At 40.4% G+C, this 18758-nt stretch overlaps 1 protein-coding gene across 2 annotated transcripts in view; it reads right to left on the bottom strand.

The window, feature by feature from the left end:
* The window catches only part of exoc4 (exocyst complex component 4), a 292052-nt gene that overhangs the window by 72650 nt on the left and 200644 nt on the right, over positions 1–18758 (bottom strand). For both annotated transcript variants that reach the window (XR_010012418.1, XM_062995374.1), the window contains exon 11: positions 15515–15728. Coding sequence is in view for 1 of the 2 variants with exons in the window: in XM_062995374.1 (XP_062851444.1) it covers positions 15515–15728 (214 nt within the window). In the remaining variant the exon portion in view is untranslated. The remainder of the gene's footprint in view (positions 1–15514; positions 15729–18758) is intronic.

Below are 18758 nucleotides of genomic sequence, written 5' to 3'. Positions count from 1 at the left end.
GGGGTCATTATCATGCTGGAACACTGCCCTGCGACCCAGTTTCCGGAGGGAGGGGATCATGCTCTGCTTCAGTATTTCACAGTACATATTGGAGTTCATGTGTCCCTCAATGAAATGTAACTCCCCAACACCTGCTGCACTCATGCAGCCCCAGACCATGGCATTCCCACCACTATGCTTGACTGTAGGCATGACACACTTATTTTTGTACTCCTCACCTGATTGCCGCCACACATGCTTGAGACCATCTGAACCAAACAAATTAATCTTGGTCTCATCAGACCATAGGACATGGTTCCAGTAATCCATGTCCTTTGTTGACATGTCTTCAGCAAACTGTTTGCGGGCTTTCTTGTGTAGAGACTTCAGAAGAGGCTTCCTTCTGGGGTGACAGCCATGCAGACCAATTTGATGTAGTGTGCGGCGTATGGTCTGAGCACTGACAGGCTGACCCCCCACCTTTTCAATCTCTGCAGCAATGCTGACAGCACTCCTGCGCCTATCTTTCAAAGACAGCAGTTGGATGTGACGCTGAGCACGTGCACTCAGCTTCTTTGGACGACCAACGCGAGGTCTGTTCTGAGTGGACCCTGCTCTTTTAAAACGCTGGATGATCTTGGCCACTGTGCTGCAGCTCAGTTTCAGGGTGTTGGCAATCTTCTTGTAGCCTTGGCCATCTTCATGTAGCGCAACAATTCGTCTTTTAAGATCCTCAGAGAGTTCTTTGCCATGAGGTGCCATGTTGGAACTTTCAGTGACCAGTATGAGAGAGTGTGAGAGCTGTACTACTAAATTGAACACACCTGCTCCCTATGCACACCTGAGACCTAGTAACACTTACGAGTCACATGAAATTTTGGAGGGAAAATGACAAGCAGTGCTCAATTTGGACATTTAGGGGTGTAGTCTCTTAGGGGTGTACTCACTTTTGTTGCCGGTGGTTTAGACATTAATGGCTGTATATTGAGTTATTTTGAGGGAAGAATAAATTTACACTGTTATATAAGCTGCACACAGACTACTTTTCATTGTGTCAAAGTGTCATTTTGTCAGTGTTGTCCCATGAAAAGATATACTTAAATATCTGCAGAAATGTGAGGGGTGTACTCACTTTTGTGATACACTGTATATATATATATATATATATATATATATATATATATATATATATATATGTATATATATATATATATATATATATATATAAATATATAAATATATATATATATATATATATATATATATACTGTATTGCACTTTTTAGTATCTAACACATTGTATAATAATTCAGTGGTTAAGGTAGTGGACCAGAAATATAAAGTTTGCTGGTTCAAGCCCCACTACTACCAAATAGCTATCGTTGGGCCCTTAAGCAAGGCCCTCTTACCCTTAATTGCACGGATTGTATTCGGTCGCAATTATATGTAGCTTTGGATAAAAGTATCAGATCATTGTAATCAAAAAATAAATATTGCCGTAGATGTAAATAATGTCAATGTGAAAGAAACAAACACGTCAAAATCTACTAAAAGTAAAAGTATTATCAGAAACAGCTAAACCAATACATTTTGTTAACAGTATCACTTTTAACTGAACACTGGGTTGGTTTTTGGACTGGTATTAATTAGCCAAAGTTCCCTAGCTTTATTCACCAGCTCCTTTTACAACTAGCTTACTGCTCCAGTGAAACTATAATGAATATTGAATTAACACAGAAGAATTGTGGGAACAGCTTCATCTTTGCCAACACAAAACTTAGTTCTTAGTGTCTTGCATGACAAGCAGTGCACACTATGTAGATCACATTTAGAGTAAAGCAGTTATGCACAGACACCATGCAGTAACCCATGCGGACTAACACCTAAAAGAATGGTCGTGGTGCATGGACATCAGGCCCCTGTCACTGGCCCTGTTTCTCCACTAGCAGGATTTTAGAAGATTTATGGAGCCAATCTCTAGCCTGGCTACAGAGTGATCCCCCCTACTGTGGATTCATTTTTAATTAAATGAGTCTGTCAGCAAGTGCAGATAAAATCAGAGCCACAGAGCCACGCAGGTGCACATTACAGCCAGCAGGAGAGGGGAAAAAAGAGGCAACCGGGACAGATTGATGAAGGGAAAAGAGGAAGTACAGTGCAGACTGTGGATGTCCAGTTCTGGCCTGATATCACAGGCGTTCTTATCACTCCAGACAGAGAAAGCAGGAAGAACGTGCAGCTTTCAGCACCTTTCCCTTATCGCAGCCTGGCAACGACACCAAAGACTGCTGTGACGATTAGCCCTGGCCATATCATTATTTTAAATTCCATCGGTCCCATTATAGTTCCCACAACCGAGCGCTCTCAGCTTACACACATGGCCCAAGGGGCTAGAAGCAGTGGTAGCACAGGAAAACTGTAGGTTCTAATCTCGGGATAGCTAGAAATTTTATGTTGGGGCCTTCAGCAAGGTGCTTATCTGATTAGCTATATGCTTAAATCTCAATTGAGAGGCACACTGGCTAAAAGCATCTGCCGAATGAATAAATGCATGAGTAGAATAAAATACAAGTCAGCAAGGCCACAGCCATACAGTTACCACTTTATATGTAAAACTTTGCACTTTGTCACCTGTAGTATTAGGTGAGGACCCAGTGCTATTGTGGGGGAAGGGGGGGGCAGCAAGGCAAATTAATAAAGCATGTTTGAGCACTGCTAGCATAAGTTGGTGTGTGAATTAAGCAGCAATTTAAGGTACATAATGCACGTCACTAATAATTCCACTGTAAAGGTGAAAGATTTGTTGTTTTATATTGTTAAATTTAATAAAAGGCTGCAGTTTTGTATGGATCAAATGCCTAAAATTAATTCCAATAGAGTTTGGCAGAAATGACGTGCACACATGTGGGGGGCTCAAAAATATAATCTACAAAAGGGGGTCTCTGCAGGAAACACTTGGAAACCACTGCCCTATAAAGTTCACGGATGAAAAGAGTTGAGAATCAATTTGATATTCAGTCTAACTCAAGTGAAGAAGCCACAACAAGCTGGAAAATAAAAAATACGCTACCACACCAGAGCTGGAATTTCGAATACATTGTATCGAATCTTAGCTCTGCCATCCGGCTGGGCTGGGTGGCTATATGAACAACGTTTGGCTGTTGTTCATTTAGGGAAGGGAAATGCTGATAGATGGCTAATTGATGGCATCTGCACAGAGTAGAATAATAATGCTGATCAAGGTGTCTCTCTCCGTGCACAAGGCTGATCGGCATATGAACTCGCCTCGTGCAGGTGAAAAAATGCAGTCGGCTACTGCACACGTTTCGGAGGGAGCGTGAGTCAGTTTGCTCTCTCAATCCATTGGGGGGTCAGCACCAGTAGAGAGGAAGCATAACGCAATTGGGTAAAAAATTGGACATGCTAAAAATCGGGAGAAAAAGGGACAAAATGCATTAAAAACAAGATTTAAACTATTTACAGCAGCTATTATCAGATATATTATTTAAACATCTACTGATCTACCATTATAGGTCTCACCTCAATAATCCAGATAAACACCTGGCCTTGTATAGTTTGGATAAAATGGGAGGGTGTTGGAAAGACAACATAAATATTATCAGCATTGTCCTGTCCCTAATATCCATGTTGTTTTTCCAACACCCTCCCAAGACCAAGGTGTTTATCTGTATATGAGGAGAGACCTAAATAGTAAACCAGTAGATGATTAAACAATATATACTTTTCCATAAGTTGTTGAAATAATAGTACAGGGTTACAGCCGAAAAAATTTATCACAGAGAAATGTTTTTATAATTAAATAAACATTAAATACGCGAATGCCCTTTTGTGGAGGCTTTATGTTACATCTTGTAAACCACAGTGAGTTCTCCCCGTGCATGTTCTCCTCGTGTCTGGGTTGGTTTCCTCCGGGAGCTTCGATTTCCTCCCACAGTCCAAAAACATGCAGTCAGGTTAATTAGAGACACTGAATTACCCCTATAGGTGAATGTGTGTCTGACCCGTCCATGGTGTTACTGTTCACCTTGCACCCATTGAAAAGCTGGGATAGGCTCCAGCATCACCAACCCCCCACCCCCCAGCGACCCTAATTGGATAAGCGGTTATAAAAGTGAGTGAGTATGTGGAAATGGTCCTCTCTTTAAATAAAGCACTAGGAGCAATTTCCCAGTATCAGTCAACCTGGCTGACATGTTTAACTCTAGCAAAAAAGCTTCTTTTGTGGTAAACTAAGAAAAAGCAGCCAGTAAAGTTATTAAAAGTTAAAAGATAATGGGTATATAGCAGACTTAAAGATTTATGCAAATATCCTCAGCAAACAGAAACGCCAGAGTCTTTGTCTGCAGAACCTACCTCAGGAGAGCACTACTGTAAGCATCATTACACTTTTCCATTTGGTCTGGGACCAATCTCAAAAGCAATCCACAATATGCCACAATATGGAAGGAAGCCATGCTCATCTCCAGAATGGCTCCTTGTATAATAGATGACAGCGAGGGTCAATTGCGTTTCCAACCGCATGCCCTTTCTAAGAAAAACTGTTATAGTCAGAAACTAAAGAAACGTGGAATTGTTTAACATTAGATACTGAATAAATAATATATTTACTGCACTTAGCAGGCAGTTTTATCTGAGGCAACTTTCAATTGTGACCAAATACAATGCAAGCAATGTACAGTCAAGGGCTTTGTTTAAGGATAAACAGTAGCAATTTGCTGATAAGGGGCTTGAACTGGTAACCTTAAGAATACTACATGGAGCTTAGCTACCACTGTTTGTAAAATGAGTTCAATAAAGATTAGTATAGATTTAACTGACTGAGCTAGTAGTTAAAGACCAGCATTACATTTGGGGATCTTCAGGGATGGGCAGAACGTTGAGAAGTGACTACACTGTTCAAAATAAATTCAGTGAGCAATTACATTTGAAATAACCTAATAAACCCCCCAAAAAACTACATGGAATAGAAAATGTGTCTCACCCAATCTGCGATAAGTACAGACTGGGCAAACGTTACTGCTATCTGGCAAAAAGATTTACATTTTCAGCATTTAGCAGACGACTTTATCCAAAGCGACTTACGTTACAGTTTCAGTATACAGTCTGAGCATCTAAAGGTTAAGGGCCTTGCTCAAGGGCCCAACAGCAGCAACCTGGCAGTGGTGGGGTTTAAACCAGCGACCTTCTGATTACTAGTCCAGTACCTTAACCACTAGGCTACGACTTGCCCAATATCAAGTATCTTTTTATGTGTCCCATTTTATGTAGTTGTGCTATTAAATTAGGGTAAACTGAAATTAAGGTGGACTTAAAGATGTCCTAGAGGCTGAAAAAATAAAAATCAAGAACAATGAGGCTTTAGAACAGAGCCTTGTGGGACACCATATTGCACTTTTTAGTATCTGACATATTTTATTGATGACCTATTACTACCTTACTAATCTAATTCAGGTTAGCAACTATCTGTCTAAATTGACCAAAGATGCAAATATAAATAAAGGATTTTAGTAAACTGTGGGTTTTCCTTGAGTAGAAACTCTGGTGTAATCTACACACCCACACTCACATATACACGGCCCAAAAAAGGGAACACTTAATCATCACAGTATAACACAAAGTCAGTTAAACTTCAGGGATATCAATCTGCCCTATATCTGGATGCCCTGATCCAGGTCTGGGAGGACATCTCCCAGGACACCATCCGCCGTCTCATCAGGAGCATGCCCAGACGTTGCTGGGAGTGCATACAGGCACGTGGGGGCCATCCACACTACTGAGTAACATTAGTTTTAGAGTTGCTGTGATGAAATTCATAGAAATTGGATGAGCCTATGATTTCAATGTTTTACTTTAATTCTTTAATTTTCTGGATGAATTTGAGTCCAGCCCTCCATGGGTTGATGATTTTGGTTTCCATTGTATGTTGTTATGTCATTTAGTTCTTAACTAATTACACAATTCATATCAGTAAAGGTTTTCAACTTGAATCTTTCGTTCATCAAGATCTGATGTGTGATTTAAGTGTTCCCTTAATTGTTTTGAGCAGTGTAGTAACACTAGCTTACCAGCATACGAATGAGCAACACTTCTATATAGATCGTACAAGTGTCTGGTACTGCACAACAACAATTCTGGCAAGAGGGGGTGGTATCATAATGAAAAGCACCCAAAATCTATTAAAAAATAAGTCATAGTAGATGATTTACACAATTGTATTCATACACCACTCCCAACAGGATAGAAATCTATTATTGTGTTGAGTGGGTGATCAGTCAGAATAACTTTATATTGATTTGCAGTCTTCCAGCTAGAGCAACCTGACTGCACTATACTATAGGGCGGTTATTTCCATATAAGTGTGTGAGTGTGTGTTTGTGTGTGTCCTGTGAGACCAGGTTTTGACCACTGCTGTGGCCTAGCTCATAAAAAGGTTGACAACTACCACTCTAAGAAGAAAAGTAGACCTCAACCATGCTAGCAAAGGTGTTTCACAGTATGAAGACACTGGACCTCCCTACTATAAGGGTTAGGGGTGTGGGGTGGAGAGCTCTTACACACTCTATGGCCAAAAGTATTTGGACGCCCGACCATTAGCTGGTTGGACATCCCATTTCAAAAGCAAATTCTTCTTAAATTGACTGACCTCTCATCTGATTTCAGCTATAAGAGCAGCCACTCTTCTGAGGAGGCTTCTCACAAGACTTTGAAATATGTCTGTGGGAATTTTGCCTATTCAGTTAAAAAAGCATTTGCATGGCTGGGAACTGATATTGGTCAAGAAAGCCTCAACTGATGTTCCAGTTCATTCCAAAGCTGTTCAATGGAGCTGAGGTCAGGTCTCTCTGCAGGACTCTTCATGAAGGTCTTTATGGACCTTCCTTTGTGCACAGTGGCACAGTCATGCTAAAACAGAAAATGACCTTCCCTAAACTGTTGATGCAAAGTTAGAAGCATATAATTTCCTCTATAGAATTGATTTATTACACCTGTTAGCAGCTGTTGTGGCCGAAACACATGGATTTAGAAATTAGAAGGGGTGTCCCAATAATTTTGTCCATGGTATATTAGTTTTCTCCATTTATTTAATTTCAGCAACTGCTTTATCTTAGTCAGTTACATCTTGGGCAAAAAACACCCACACAAACAGACAGGTTACAAATTCATTGCAGTGCTTTGGCCATCCAAGTAAACCTTATTATTATTGTTAGGTTAGTCTATACACTATAGGTTAACCATCCAAACCAATGAACGCCATCAATTTATTATGGCCCTTGCTTCACAAGAATGCCCTGTTATCAGATGCCAAGCAGACTCTAGAACAGATCTAAAACACACAGGACATTTGGTAGAATTTGATTTTAGTTTGGTAAAACCCTATGACCTCCCACTGAGCCTTCAGTCTGTGTTTGAAATAAAGCTACAACGTTTGACATCTCAATATCAAAGAGCAGCAGGATGTCCACCACATCAATAAACTTATCCTGCTAAAACCAGGCGGTGTCTCACCAACACCAATTTTAGCAGCCAATGTTGCTTACACTGAGGCACTGGGGCAGGGGTAGCCTAGCGGTTGCTGGTTCAAGCCCCACTACCACCACGTTGCCACTGTTGGGTCCCTGAGCAAAACCCTTAACCCTCAATTGTTTGAATTGTATTCAATCATAATTGTAAATAGCTTTGGATAAAAGCATCTGCTAAATGCTCCAAGTTTAATGCAAAACATTAATATGCTGCTGACCTGCCGAGACATGGACTTCACAAGACAACTGAAGGATCCTGCTGTATTTGACACCAGTAGGTCCTTAAACTTTTGAATGTTGTGAGGTAGATCATTCAACAGCACATCCTGATGCCAGTCGTCCATGTGATTCTGAACGAACTAGGATTAATCGGACTAGTTGATCAATCATTGCTCCGATATCTAGTTCTAATACCTGTGTGCCCATTTCAGGTGCTGTCAATAGAGGACACAAGTTAGCACGTTCACCTCATTACTAGGATGAAACCATCTGCAATTCAGCTTCTGTTGGTCCTACACAGACAGCATACCCTTCATGTTCTCTGGCATTAATGAGTCTCGACCAACAACCTGACGGTAGTGTGTGGTTTTTCCATCAGATCACTGTCAGAGGGTACTCAACATGGCTGCCTGAAAGTACCACTCATCTGGCTATAATTATTTTAACCTTATGCACCACTGTCAGGAAATAGGTATTGCAATGGATATATTTGCAGGGTGGTCTTATTGTTTTGGCTCACCAGTGCATATTCTTTACCTATGATAACTGTAGGACTGCATATTGCACCATGCTTGTTAGTGTACAATGTAACAAAGTGGGTTCACAAATAAAATTCCAAGCATATAGTGATGTAATGATTGTTTAAATGTAGACACTTGTGCTGCAGCATGATCTAATTGATGCCAGATCTGTGTTTGGTGGTTTTGGAGCACAACTTTCCCTTTAAAATGGCCAAAAAGACAACCACTCCAAGTACTGTGTTGTGAGTGCAGTCAAACCAGCCGTATTTGCAACAGCTGTCTGAGAGCTTGAAAGTCATTCATTGACATTCAACAGTGGTTTCTGGTCTTATCCTACAAGGACTGAGATTTTGCTTGGTTTTGAATATTTTCACAATATCATGTATGGTAGATCGTTAAAGACTTAAATGGTTTCCAAACTTGCATTAAGAAATGTTCTTTCTGAACTGATTAACAACTGTCTCTTGAAGTTTGGAACAAAGTGGTGAGCCATGACCCATTATTGTTTACAAGTCTAAGCCTTTGGTGGATACTTATTGTATACCCAATCATGATTCCCTCACCTGTTACCAAATCAGCTGCTTATTATTAAATGTTTCACAATACTTGAATATTTAATCTGGGTTTGAGTCTTAGTGGTGCCTTAGTTCTGTCTTAGTCTTAGTTCTAGGGATGTCCCGATCACGTTTTTTTGTTCCCGATACCGATCCCGATTATTAATTTTGATCCCGATCCGATACCGATTCTCAAACCGATACTTGTATTTTCTAGATATTGTCTAGATAAGAACTGGATAATACTGTTCACACAGTGCACACTTCAAGTACATTACAGTTATTCACATTAATCCAGTGTACATGTTTAACAACTGAATAGCTCTGCAGTGCTGAAGGGAAAAATGCTGCATCCAAACTATTGGCCTAATGTTTTTGTATTTTTACAAAATCAATCAAAATGAGTGAGATAATTACAGTTTTACTTTAAACTTTACATTCAAAGAAAACAAATGTTCAATGCAGTGATACACTAAAAATGAACAGAAATCTGTGTAGCAGCTTAACTTGAATATAAGAAATAAGTTACTTAAAAGCATTACAGTAAAACCTGAATACCAAAATAAAATGGAAAGGCTCTTTTGTTATGAAGGAAAGCCAGTTCTTAAAGTGCTTGTATTGTGACAATGGTTTGATGGACGTTTGTACACGAAGTGAGTGTGTTTTGACCCTTTAGGCCTTCCATAGAACATGAAATAGCGTGCTTGACTCAACTGTCGGCTATTCGGTACCGTAACAGAAGAAGTTAATAAAGTGTTCTGCTCCCGACAATATGTGAATATACCGTGTATTTATTTCTTTATTAAACGAGTGCATCACTACGTTGTTTTGTAAACCGGTGTGATCCTTAACTCACACACACTCTCACACATGAACGCAGCTCTGCTCCCACCGCCTCGTGAAACGCTCACACTGCAGACGTTACACTTCACTGTTGGACTTGTTTTACTTTTCAATTTAAAGTATTTCCACACAGCGGACATGCTGACGTAACACAAAAGATCGGGATTAAGATCGGGTTTAGTAAAGCCGATTCCGATCAATTAAAAAATGCCTTGATTAGCCCCGATCCCGATCTTTGAGATCGGATCGGGACATCCCTACTTAGTTCTATTGGTTTGGTCCAGACACTAGGATGAGTTCCCAGAAGGCTAAAGAATGCTAGCATCACATGTCAGTGGAAGACCAGACTGGACCGGACCAGACCGAGCAGCCCAGTGTTACAGCTTTAGAGAAATGCAAGTGTGGCAACAAAAGAGCTGATGAGAATGAAAGGGAGAAACCGTGACATGTAGAGAAACTTCCATATGGAGCGAGAAGTTTTCATAGTTATTTTGCCCCTGTACCAAGTTTTTTTTTTTTTTTTTAAGTGTGGCTACTGAAGAGAACTAATCAAATCAAATCTTACATTCTTGTTTTTAGTGCATTTTACATTTAAATTTTTTTGGCATTTAGCATACACTTTTATCCAAAGCAACTTACAGTTATTACTGAAGCCAATTTAAGTAATTGAGGGTTAAGGGTCTTGCTGAGGGGTCCAACAATAGCAACCTGACAGTAGTAAGGCTTGAGCTGGCAACCTTGTGGTTAACTGCTGACCTACCAAACATTTACAAAATGTCCCAACTTTTTTGAAATTGTGGTTTGTATGTAAGTGGCTAACACTGGATGTCACATGTAGTTTTTGCTATTCATACTGTCATATAAAAGACAAATCTGCTTTACAAGTCATGACTGCACCACTGTTACCTGCCGTGTGAACATGGCCCTACACACCTACAATCAGGCAGAGCTGGAAATTAATTACACAGCAGCAGAAAAAGAAGAGCCAGGCCAGGAATGCGGCACTTAGACCGGTGCGTCGTGTGGAGCAGTTGTGCCTTTGAATAGGGTAATTAAAAGAGAAAAAGGACGCCCAAAACAAAAGAGCAGTTTTATGGAGCGCCTGCTATCTGGAGTCGCTCATTAGCTCAGCAGGGTAATTAGCAAGATGACGCAGTCCTCGTTAAGGAGAAGTCGTAATCGTAAACAAACGACAGAGATCTCCTGATGAGCTCTCTTCTGTAATGAACTCCACTGATATCAGAATGACAAGTGTGATGGAGCAGGTACACACAGTGCGTACACTGTTAGCTAGATAGATAACTAGCACATAGCTTGGGGTAAAAGAGAGATGTCCCATAATGCCTTGTATCTGTGCTCTTTTATCCAGTAGAAACTGTCCTGCCAAACTTTCATGCTAAATTTCTTTGAATAGTTTTAAAGCACCTCAAAACTCTAACTGACCAGATGGTAAAAGTAAACAAACCAACATGTTCACAAACTATGAGACAGATTTAGTGGAGTGAAGTTATGTGCACATAGTAGAGATGCCAAAAGTATTGGTACTTCAGTGCCAAGAAGAGATTTAACAATGTGAAATGAATAGAATGCATTTATTTGTCATATACTGTATACACGGACTAGGCATAACATTATGACCACTGACAGGTGAAGTGAATAACACTGATTATCTCTTCGTCACGGCACCTGTTAGTGGGTGAACAACAACTGAACATTTTATTCTCGAAGTTGATGTGTTATGAGCAGGAAAAATGGCGTAAGGATCTATCAAAAGTGGTCCAAGAAAGGAACAGTGGTAAACCGGCGACAGGGTCATGGGCGGCCAAGGCTCATTGATGCTTGTGGGGAACGAAGGCTGGCCCGTGTGGTCCGATCCAACAGACGAGCTACTGTAGCTCAAATTGCTGAAGAAGTTAATGCTGGTTCTGATAGAAAGGTGTCAGAATACACAGTGCATCACAGTTTGTTGCATATGGGGCAGCAAAAGGGGGACCAACCCAGTATTAGGAAGGTGGTCATAATGTTATGCCTGATCGGTGTACATACACATGTGTACAGTACAATGAAATTCTTTTCTCACGTATCCCAGCTTGTTTGGAAGCTGGGGTCAGAGCGCAGGGTCAGCCATTATATGGCGCCCCTGGAGTCAAGAAAATTAAGGGCCTTGCTCGAGGGCCCAACAGTGGCTGCATGGCAGAGCTGGGATTCGAACTCTCATTGATAGCTCAAAGCTCTAACCACTAGGCTACCACTGTCCTTGTGGTTCACAATATGACATCTAATCTAAGTCTAATGCACTAGCCCGCCAAAGCCAAGATCTCAGGCAGAGCTATCAACCTGGCAGAAAGATCATACTGGCATAACTGGCTTTGCCCTAGGGGCTGTATTGCCGCTGTGCATTTGCATCCTCTGCTGTCTGGCCAAGACGCCTGGACTAGTGATGGATGATCTGGAGCACTTATTGTGTCTCTCCAAACCTGATAAAGCTCTTTATGAGATTTTTTCATGGCAGGTGAAAAGATGTGGCTGGTGACTGTGTGTGATAATCTCAGGGGTGGTGGAGGTGGGGGACTGGAGACAACTAGATTGGGAGCAAATTGGGGAAAAGAAAAAAAATGACAATCGCACAGTGAAAATAAACAATAAGGGAAAAATATAGAAATAAGAATGCTCACATGGCTTTACAGTGTGTACTTTCATTGCTGTATAATGCTACTGGAAATTTCCTTCAGGATCAATAAAGTATCTAAGTATCTATCTGTCTGTCTGTCTGTCTGTCTGTCTGTCTGTCTGTCTGTATCTATTTATTCATATATCTGTCTATCCATCAATCTGTCTGTAAGTCTATTGATTTATTCATCTATTCATCTTTCTGTCTATCCATCTATCTGTCTGTCTATTTATCTATTATCTGTCTGTCTATTTATCTATTATCTGTCTGTCTGTCTATCTATCTATCTATCTATCTATCTATCTATCTATCTATCTATCTATCTATCTATCTATCTATCTATCTATCTATCTATCTATCGATTCATTTATCCATCCATCCATCCATCTATCTGTTCACCTACCTACCTACCTACCTACCTACCTACCTACCTTATCTATCTATCTATCTATCTATCTATCTATCTATCTATCTATCTATCTATCTATCTATCTATCTATCTATCTATCTATCTATCTATCTATCTATCTATCTATCTATCTATCTATCTATCTATCTATCTATCTATCTATCTATGCACCCTAGCATCCTAAGACTACTTAAAATACTTCAGTACATCATAATACATTCTGTAAGGTATTCAGAAAGGTTCTTTCTTGCTGTAAGGAACTATAAGAAAAGAAAGTGTGTGTGTGTGTGTGTGTTTACTCTCTGCATGGCAATAAAAGCCTGACTTTCTGTGCCAGAGGAACTGGCCCAGAGGGAGACAGACAGCTGCCAGCCGGTCACAAAGGAGATGATCTGTGTATAATCTAACCAACAAACTGCTGACCTCAGGTTAGCCAGGATAAAAAAAACAGCTCTTGGCACCTATTTTTATCTGCTAAGATGAGCAACAGATCAAAATAAATAAGAAAGAAAATATATAAAGTGTTCCTGTACAAACCTTAGGGTGAGTGCTTGACTGTGTTGAAAGGATTTTATTACATGATATTATAGATTTTACACTGGCTGGCTGGCTGGCTGGCTGAAATCTAGCCTGGCAGCGTTTAGTTTACTAATGCCAAGTTCACACTACACGACTTTCCAAGTCGTCAGGTCGCTGTACAGTTCACACTACACAACTGGATCTCTTGTAATCGGGAGTCTTTCAGGTCGGTGTGGCTTTCACACTACACGACTGATCGGTGATGGGGGGATTCACACTACACGATCTATCACCAACTGGAATCACAGGCGAGCTTCTCTGGTCTCCCAAACTACGTTTTGTCACGAAAACAAACGCGAGAAGTGACGAGGGGTTTAATGACACCACGTCCAAAAATGCACATCAACAAGTAGTGAGCGATCAAAGTTTGTGCGCTGATGTGCAGCGTAAAAGAAAGTAGGACAAATAGGAACAGCATGGATTGTGCTATAGTGAGTTGGAGGTTAATAAATATTTTTGCAATGCAATGTTGGTGTTATGTTTTGTAGAGAACGATCAGGTCAGAAATACTGTAAAACTTGTGTGTGCCAATGTATTCTTTTTTTCTTTTTTTTTTTATAAATTTAGCACGTCCAATTTCGCCCCATCTATCATCCTCTCATTAGTGCGGATTCCTGCTCCTGATTGGGGCTGACGAGGCCGTTCCACGCCTCCTCCGAAACGTGCACAGCCAATCGACCGTCTTATCACCCACACTTGACGAGTGTAGCGTGGCAGAGTACTGTGCACGGAGGATCACACACTCCGCCACACCCCCTCCCGTCTCCATACAGGCGCCACCAACCAGCCAGCAGAGGGCGCAACCGCCCCGTTCCTGAGAGAGCATCCCCTACGGTCTCAAGTCCCGCCCCCCACCCGGACAACCGGCCAATCGTTGTCCATAGCCGCCCAGCCTCGACCGTGAAGGCAGAGCTGGATTCGAAACGACGCTCCTTCGAAATCCAGCTCTGGTTGCAGCGCGTGTCTTTTTACCGCTGCGCCACCTGAGCGGCTTGCCAATGTATTCTAATATAAACTATATTACACCCCTGTCCCACCTTTTTACAACTTCTCCCCTGCGTTTCCCTCTCACCGTATCTTGTGTTCTCATTGGCTGTTCGACATAGCACTCATTGCCTGTCGGACAACTCAGATCCAGATATTTGACAAGCTAGATATCTCTCTTCAGATCGAGTTGTTGAGTAGTTCACACATGGCGATTTCGATCACCGAGCGAACGCTGACTTGCTCCCGAGCCGGCAAATCTAGCGCTGACCAGTCGGCGAGCAAAAATCTGGGCAAAAATCGTGTAGTGTGAACTAGGCATAAGATGGCGTAGCAATTAAATTTGAACCGGCTGATTTAACCAAGGGGGCAATTACTTTTACTACACTTTTTTATCATATGGATGTTGGATAACTGTGTTACTTACCTAAACAAAATTAAGTTTTACAAAATGTCCTGTGTTATAACTAAGGCCCTACCTAATCCACTGACCTAATCCATACGCAATTTGCTGTAAAATTCAAACCTTAAGGTCTGTGTTTAGCAATTTAACAAATTCTATTCACTAAGCATTCAAGTGCCTCATGTTTACTGATTAATTTGCTCTATGAGGCGGACCTAGCAATCCTATAGCAATTCAGTTAGTCAAAATATCCAAGATGTCGAAGTGTAAAGCAGCAAGGGTTCTTCAAAAAGTTTCCACACCTTTTTAAACTCTATTTATTAAGAATTTCAAAAACCAATGACATCACTTTTCTACATAGTCACCCTCCGATGCATTTCTCCCAGCGTTGTACCAACTTTTTAATGCCATCAGCAAATGTCAAAACACAGACAAAAGTCTTCATATTTAAGACAAAGCCTCGCACCGTCACTGGATGTTTTAGGTTTACATTCAACCGTTAAGGTAGGCTGTGCTGTGTATTGTAGCATCCATTCTGTAATTTTATGACTGATGTGAAATTTGACACTTTTCTTTAAAAATCAGTGGATTTTTGAAAGTCCATGAAAAGGTCCATGAAATTAGGCACATTTTCCCCTGAATTTAGTAGAGCCCTAGTAATAACTTTTCCATTCACACGATGCAATATCAGGCTTTGTTTCATTTGAAATCACTTAGTGTGGCAAGTGATTTAACCAGTTTTTCATGTGAAAAACTGAAGACTTAATAAAAGTGTGGAGAGCCAGAGAGAAAAGAGAACTGGAGAAACTCACCTGGAGGAGAGGTCTCTGGACGCCCAGGTTTTTCATGGTGTCCGCACTAGCCAGGATTTTGAGCGGGTCTGAAACTTTGGTGACACTCTCAATCTCTTTATTGGTCTCGGTGCGCACCTGATTCAGAAACAGCTCGTTGATGTAGTAGGTGAGGAAGGTGCGAAGTTGGCACTGCTTTCCAGGCCCCATGTTCAGCTCGATCTCCTGGATAAACCTGTGGCCAAAAAGAAACAAGAGGATGAGATAATATGTATCATCGTTCATTTATTCATTTTTATTAACCACCCTTAGCCTAGTCAGATGCATGTAGGCTAATAGTCTGAAACCTCTGGACAGAGGGCAAAAATACATCCTGTACTTTTAGGGACAATTTAATATGGACATTGTAGGTACTGAAATATTGAAAGGTAAGAGAAAACTGGAGTACTTAATGGAAATCCACACAGATGTGTCAAACTTCATACAGACAGCAACTAGAGAAAATAATTGAACTTGTGGTTCTGCACAGCTCCAGGGCCACATGTACCTGCTAAGCTACTGGAAAGATTAAGGATAATGTTATTAAAAAATACATCAAATAAATGATCATTGCATAGAAATAGCAAAAAACTACAGACAAAGCTTATTCTGAGCATTTAATTTAGTGAAGTGGTAGCTTATTGTTTATGAAAGGTTGCTGGTTCAAGCCCCACTACTGCCAGTGTGCAACTGCTGGGTCCCTGGGCAAGATCTTTAACCCTCAGTTGCTTGCGTCGAGTCTGCTAAATGCCATAAATGTAAATGAAATAATATATATATATATATATATATATATATATATATATATACACGTATATATACTGTATATATACGTATATATATATATATAGCATTTTAACATAATATCACAAAGACAAATGGTAATTTATTTTTAATTTATGCAAAAAATATTCCAATTTTATTAAGAAAACATGTTTTAATTACATAAGTAAATTTAAGGTTACACTTTATTTTAGGTACCAGGGCAGATATTAAACAGTCTTTGCTTTGATACATCAAAGGTTGTTGGTTTAGAGTTAAATGTAGAACTCAGGTGACACCTCAGTAAAACATGCTAGAGCTCCAGAGCAGACATCGTAAACTCACAAATCTCAGCTGTGCTACCAGCATGCTGGGCGCCTATACGGAAAATGAATGGCTCGTCCTCTGGCTCAGGTGAGCAAGTTGGCAGCAGTAGAGAAGAAGGGAAATGCAATCGAGTAATTGGATATGGGAGGAAAACTGGGGAAAAATGCCAAAAAAAAGTAGCACAAGGGGAAGATGCATTTGTACCCCGGTGTCTATTACATTTACATTTTCGGCCTTTAGCAGACGCTTCTATCCAAAGCGACTTACAGTACTGTGACATTTAGATAAATAAAAGATAAGCACAAATACAGTATTTTATTTTATTATTTTTTAAAGAGAAATAATAAAAGGAAACTGTCATAATTTGTCTTCAATTTTATTTTGTTTAAAAAAATCGGGAAAAAAATCATATTGTAAACCCAGTATCGTGAATCGCATCGCATCGTGGGTAGAGTGTATAGTTACATCCCTAGTGGGGCTTGAACCGGCAACCTTCTGATTACTAGACCAGTACTTAATTTTTTTTTCCAAATTACTTGCTATCCTGTTTGATTTATGTACTCTAGTAACACACTGTCACACACATAAATTGTCCGGAAAGCCAATAAGCTTATTTTAAAAGCTTTAAAAAGACTTGTGGTGGCATGTAAAGCAGTAAAAATGTGTAGGGTGTAATCAGATAATCAATGTATGCGGTGTGGTCGGTGTCACCACAATTGCAGCTCAGGTCACTCACTTAAGGTATGTTTTATGTATAAGAGTTTCGATGACTGTGATCAATGAAGGAGTCCAGCTTTCCAGTTCTTATAACATCTTTGTACTGAATAGTGGAGCATTCAGAACATCACGAGCCTTAACCACGACAGCCTCCTGCAGCAGAACTCCCCACAGTGCAGAACACAGTAATGTGGGACTGAGATTCCAGACCAAACACACCACACTGGTATATGAGCCGTCATCTGTCATGCCTGTCAAAGCTAAAGCCAAACTGCCTGTCAGTCAAGATATGAGTGAGTGATGGTGATTGATTGATGACATCCCAGCAGATATGGTAATTCAGTGGTCTTGAGTTAGTAAGGGCGGGGAGGGGGGTGTAATACAGGGGATCTCAAAGCTGAGACGCGAACTCATTTGTAGGAAAGAATGGATATTCAGTATGAGACAGACTGTTCTGTGCAGTATAATCTTGCTTAGCTTGTGGGTTTGGATGTACAACATTTTGTACTGAGGTATTCACAGGGATCAGTGGATTGAGTTTACAGCATTCTTGACATTTTATTGCCGCTTTTGGACATATCAGTTTGAATCAGGGACGTTTATTACTCCATTAAGGCTACGAGCGAATGCTTACAGCGTTGTGTGAATGCAAAACAGCAGTGATAGGGTAAAGATTCGAGGACTGAGTGTTACACAGAAACGGGGACACTGGAGCAATGCAAAATGAGTCCAATAAAACCTGTGTTATATTTTTATATAGGAATCCCTGATAGACGTTTGCTACTGACGTGAGCTGTTTTGACGCTGACCAACTACATGAAGCCATACACAATAATGACATATACTATTTGTATATTAAGCTATTTTTGACTTTAGTAAGGCCTTCTATGGCATTAAAAATCTCTCTTTTAATCTCTTTAGCTTCTTATCTGGAAAAAAGACGGGCAGTGTTGGTAGTGTGATTACAGTGCTGAAAGATCCGGGTTTAAATCTTAGCTCGAGCCACAAAATATGCAAATAAGAATTTCTACTTCCAAAGAAACTTCCTTCCAATGACACTGGTTTTAAATTTATGAGGTCCAACAATCTTATGGACGTGCGTCCACATGCTTTTGGCCATATGAAGTATTTAACTGTCTAGTATCTGCACAGCAAAGGCATATTTTCTTTTACTTAAAGCTTGCGCATGCTCAAATAGTCCATCCAAACAACAGATAGATTCCTTTGATATTGGGTCTGTCCGAAAACCTATTGAGCTCTCTACATAGACAGCATTTTACGCCATCCTACATTCACTTCGGAGAAGAGGGCTGTCCGCATTCTTAGATACCTAAAATGCTGCCTACTTAGATGACTGAATAACAAGGAAGCATTCGATGCTTCTGTAGCGGTGAAGGCAATCCCAACATTCTGTTGCTCT

Source organism: Trichomycterus rosablanca, chromosome 1 (genome assembly GCF_030014385.1).
Source record: "Trichomycterus rosablanca isolate fTriRos1 chromosome 1, fTriRos1.hap1, whole genome shotgun sequence".
In the NCBI taxonomy this organism is placed as follows: domain Eukaryota; kingdom Metazoa; phylum Chordata; class Actinopteri; order Siluriformes; family Trichomycteridae; genus Trichomycterus; species Trichomycterus rosablanca.
This window is presented reverse-complemented; position numbering and strand designations above follow the sequence as displayed.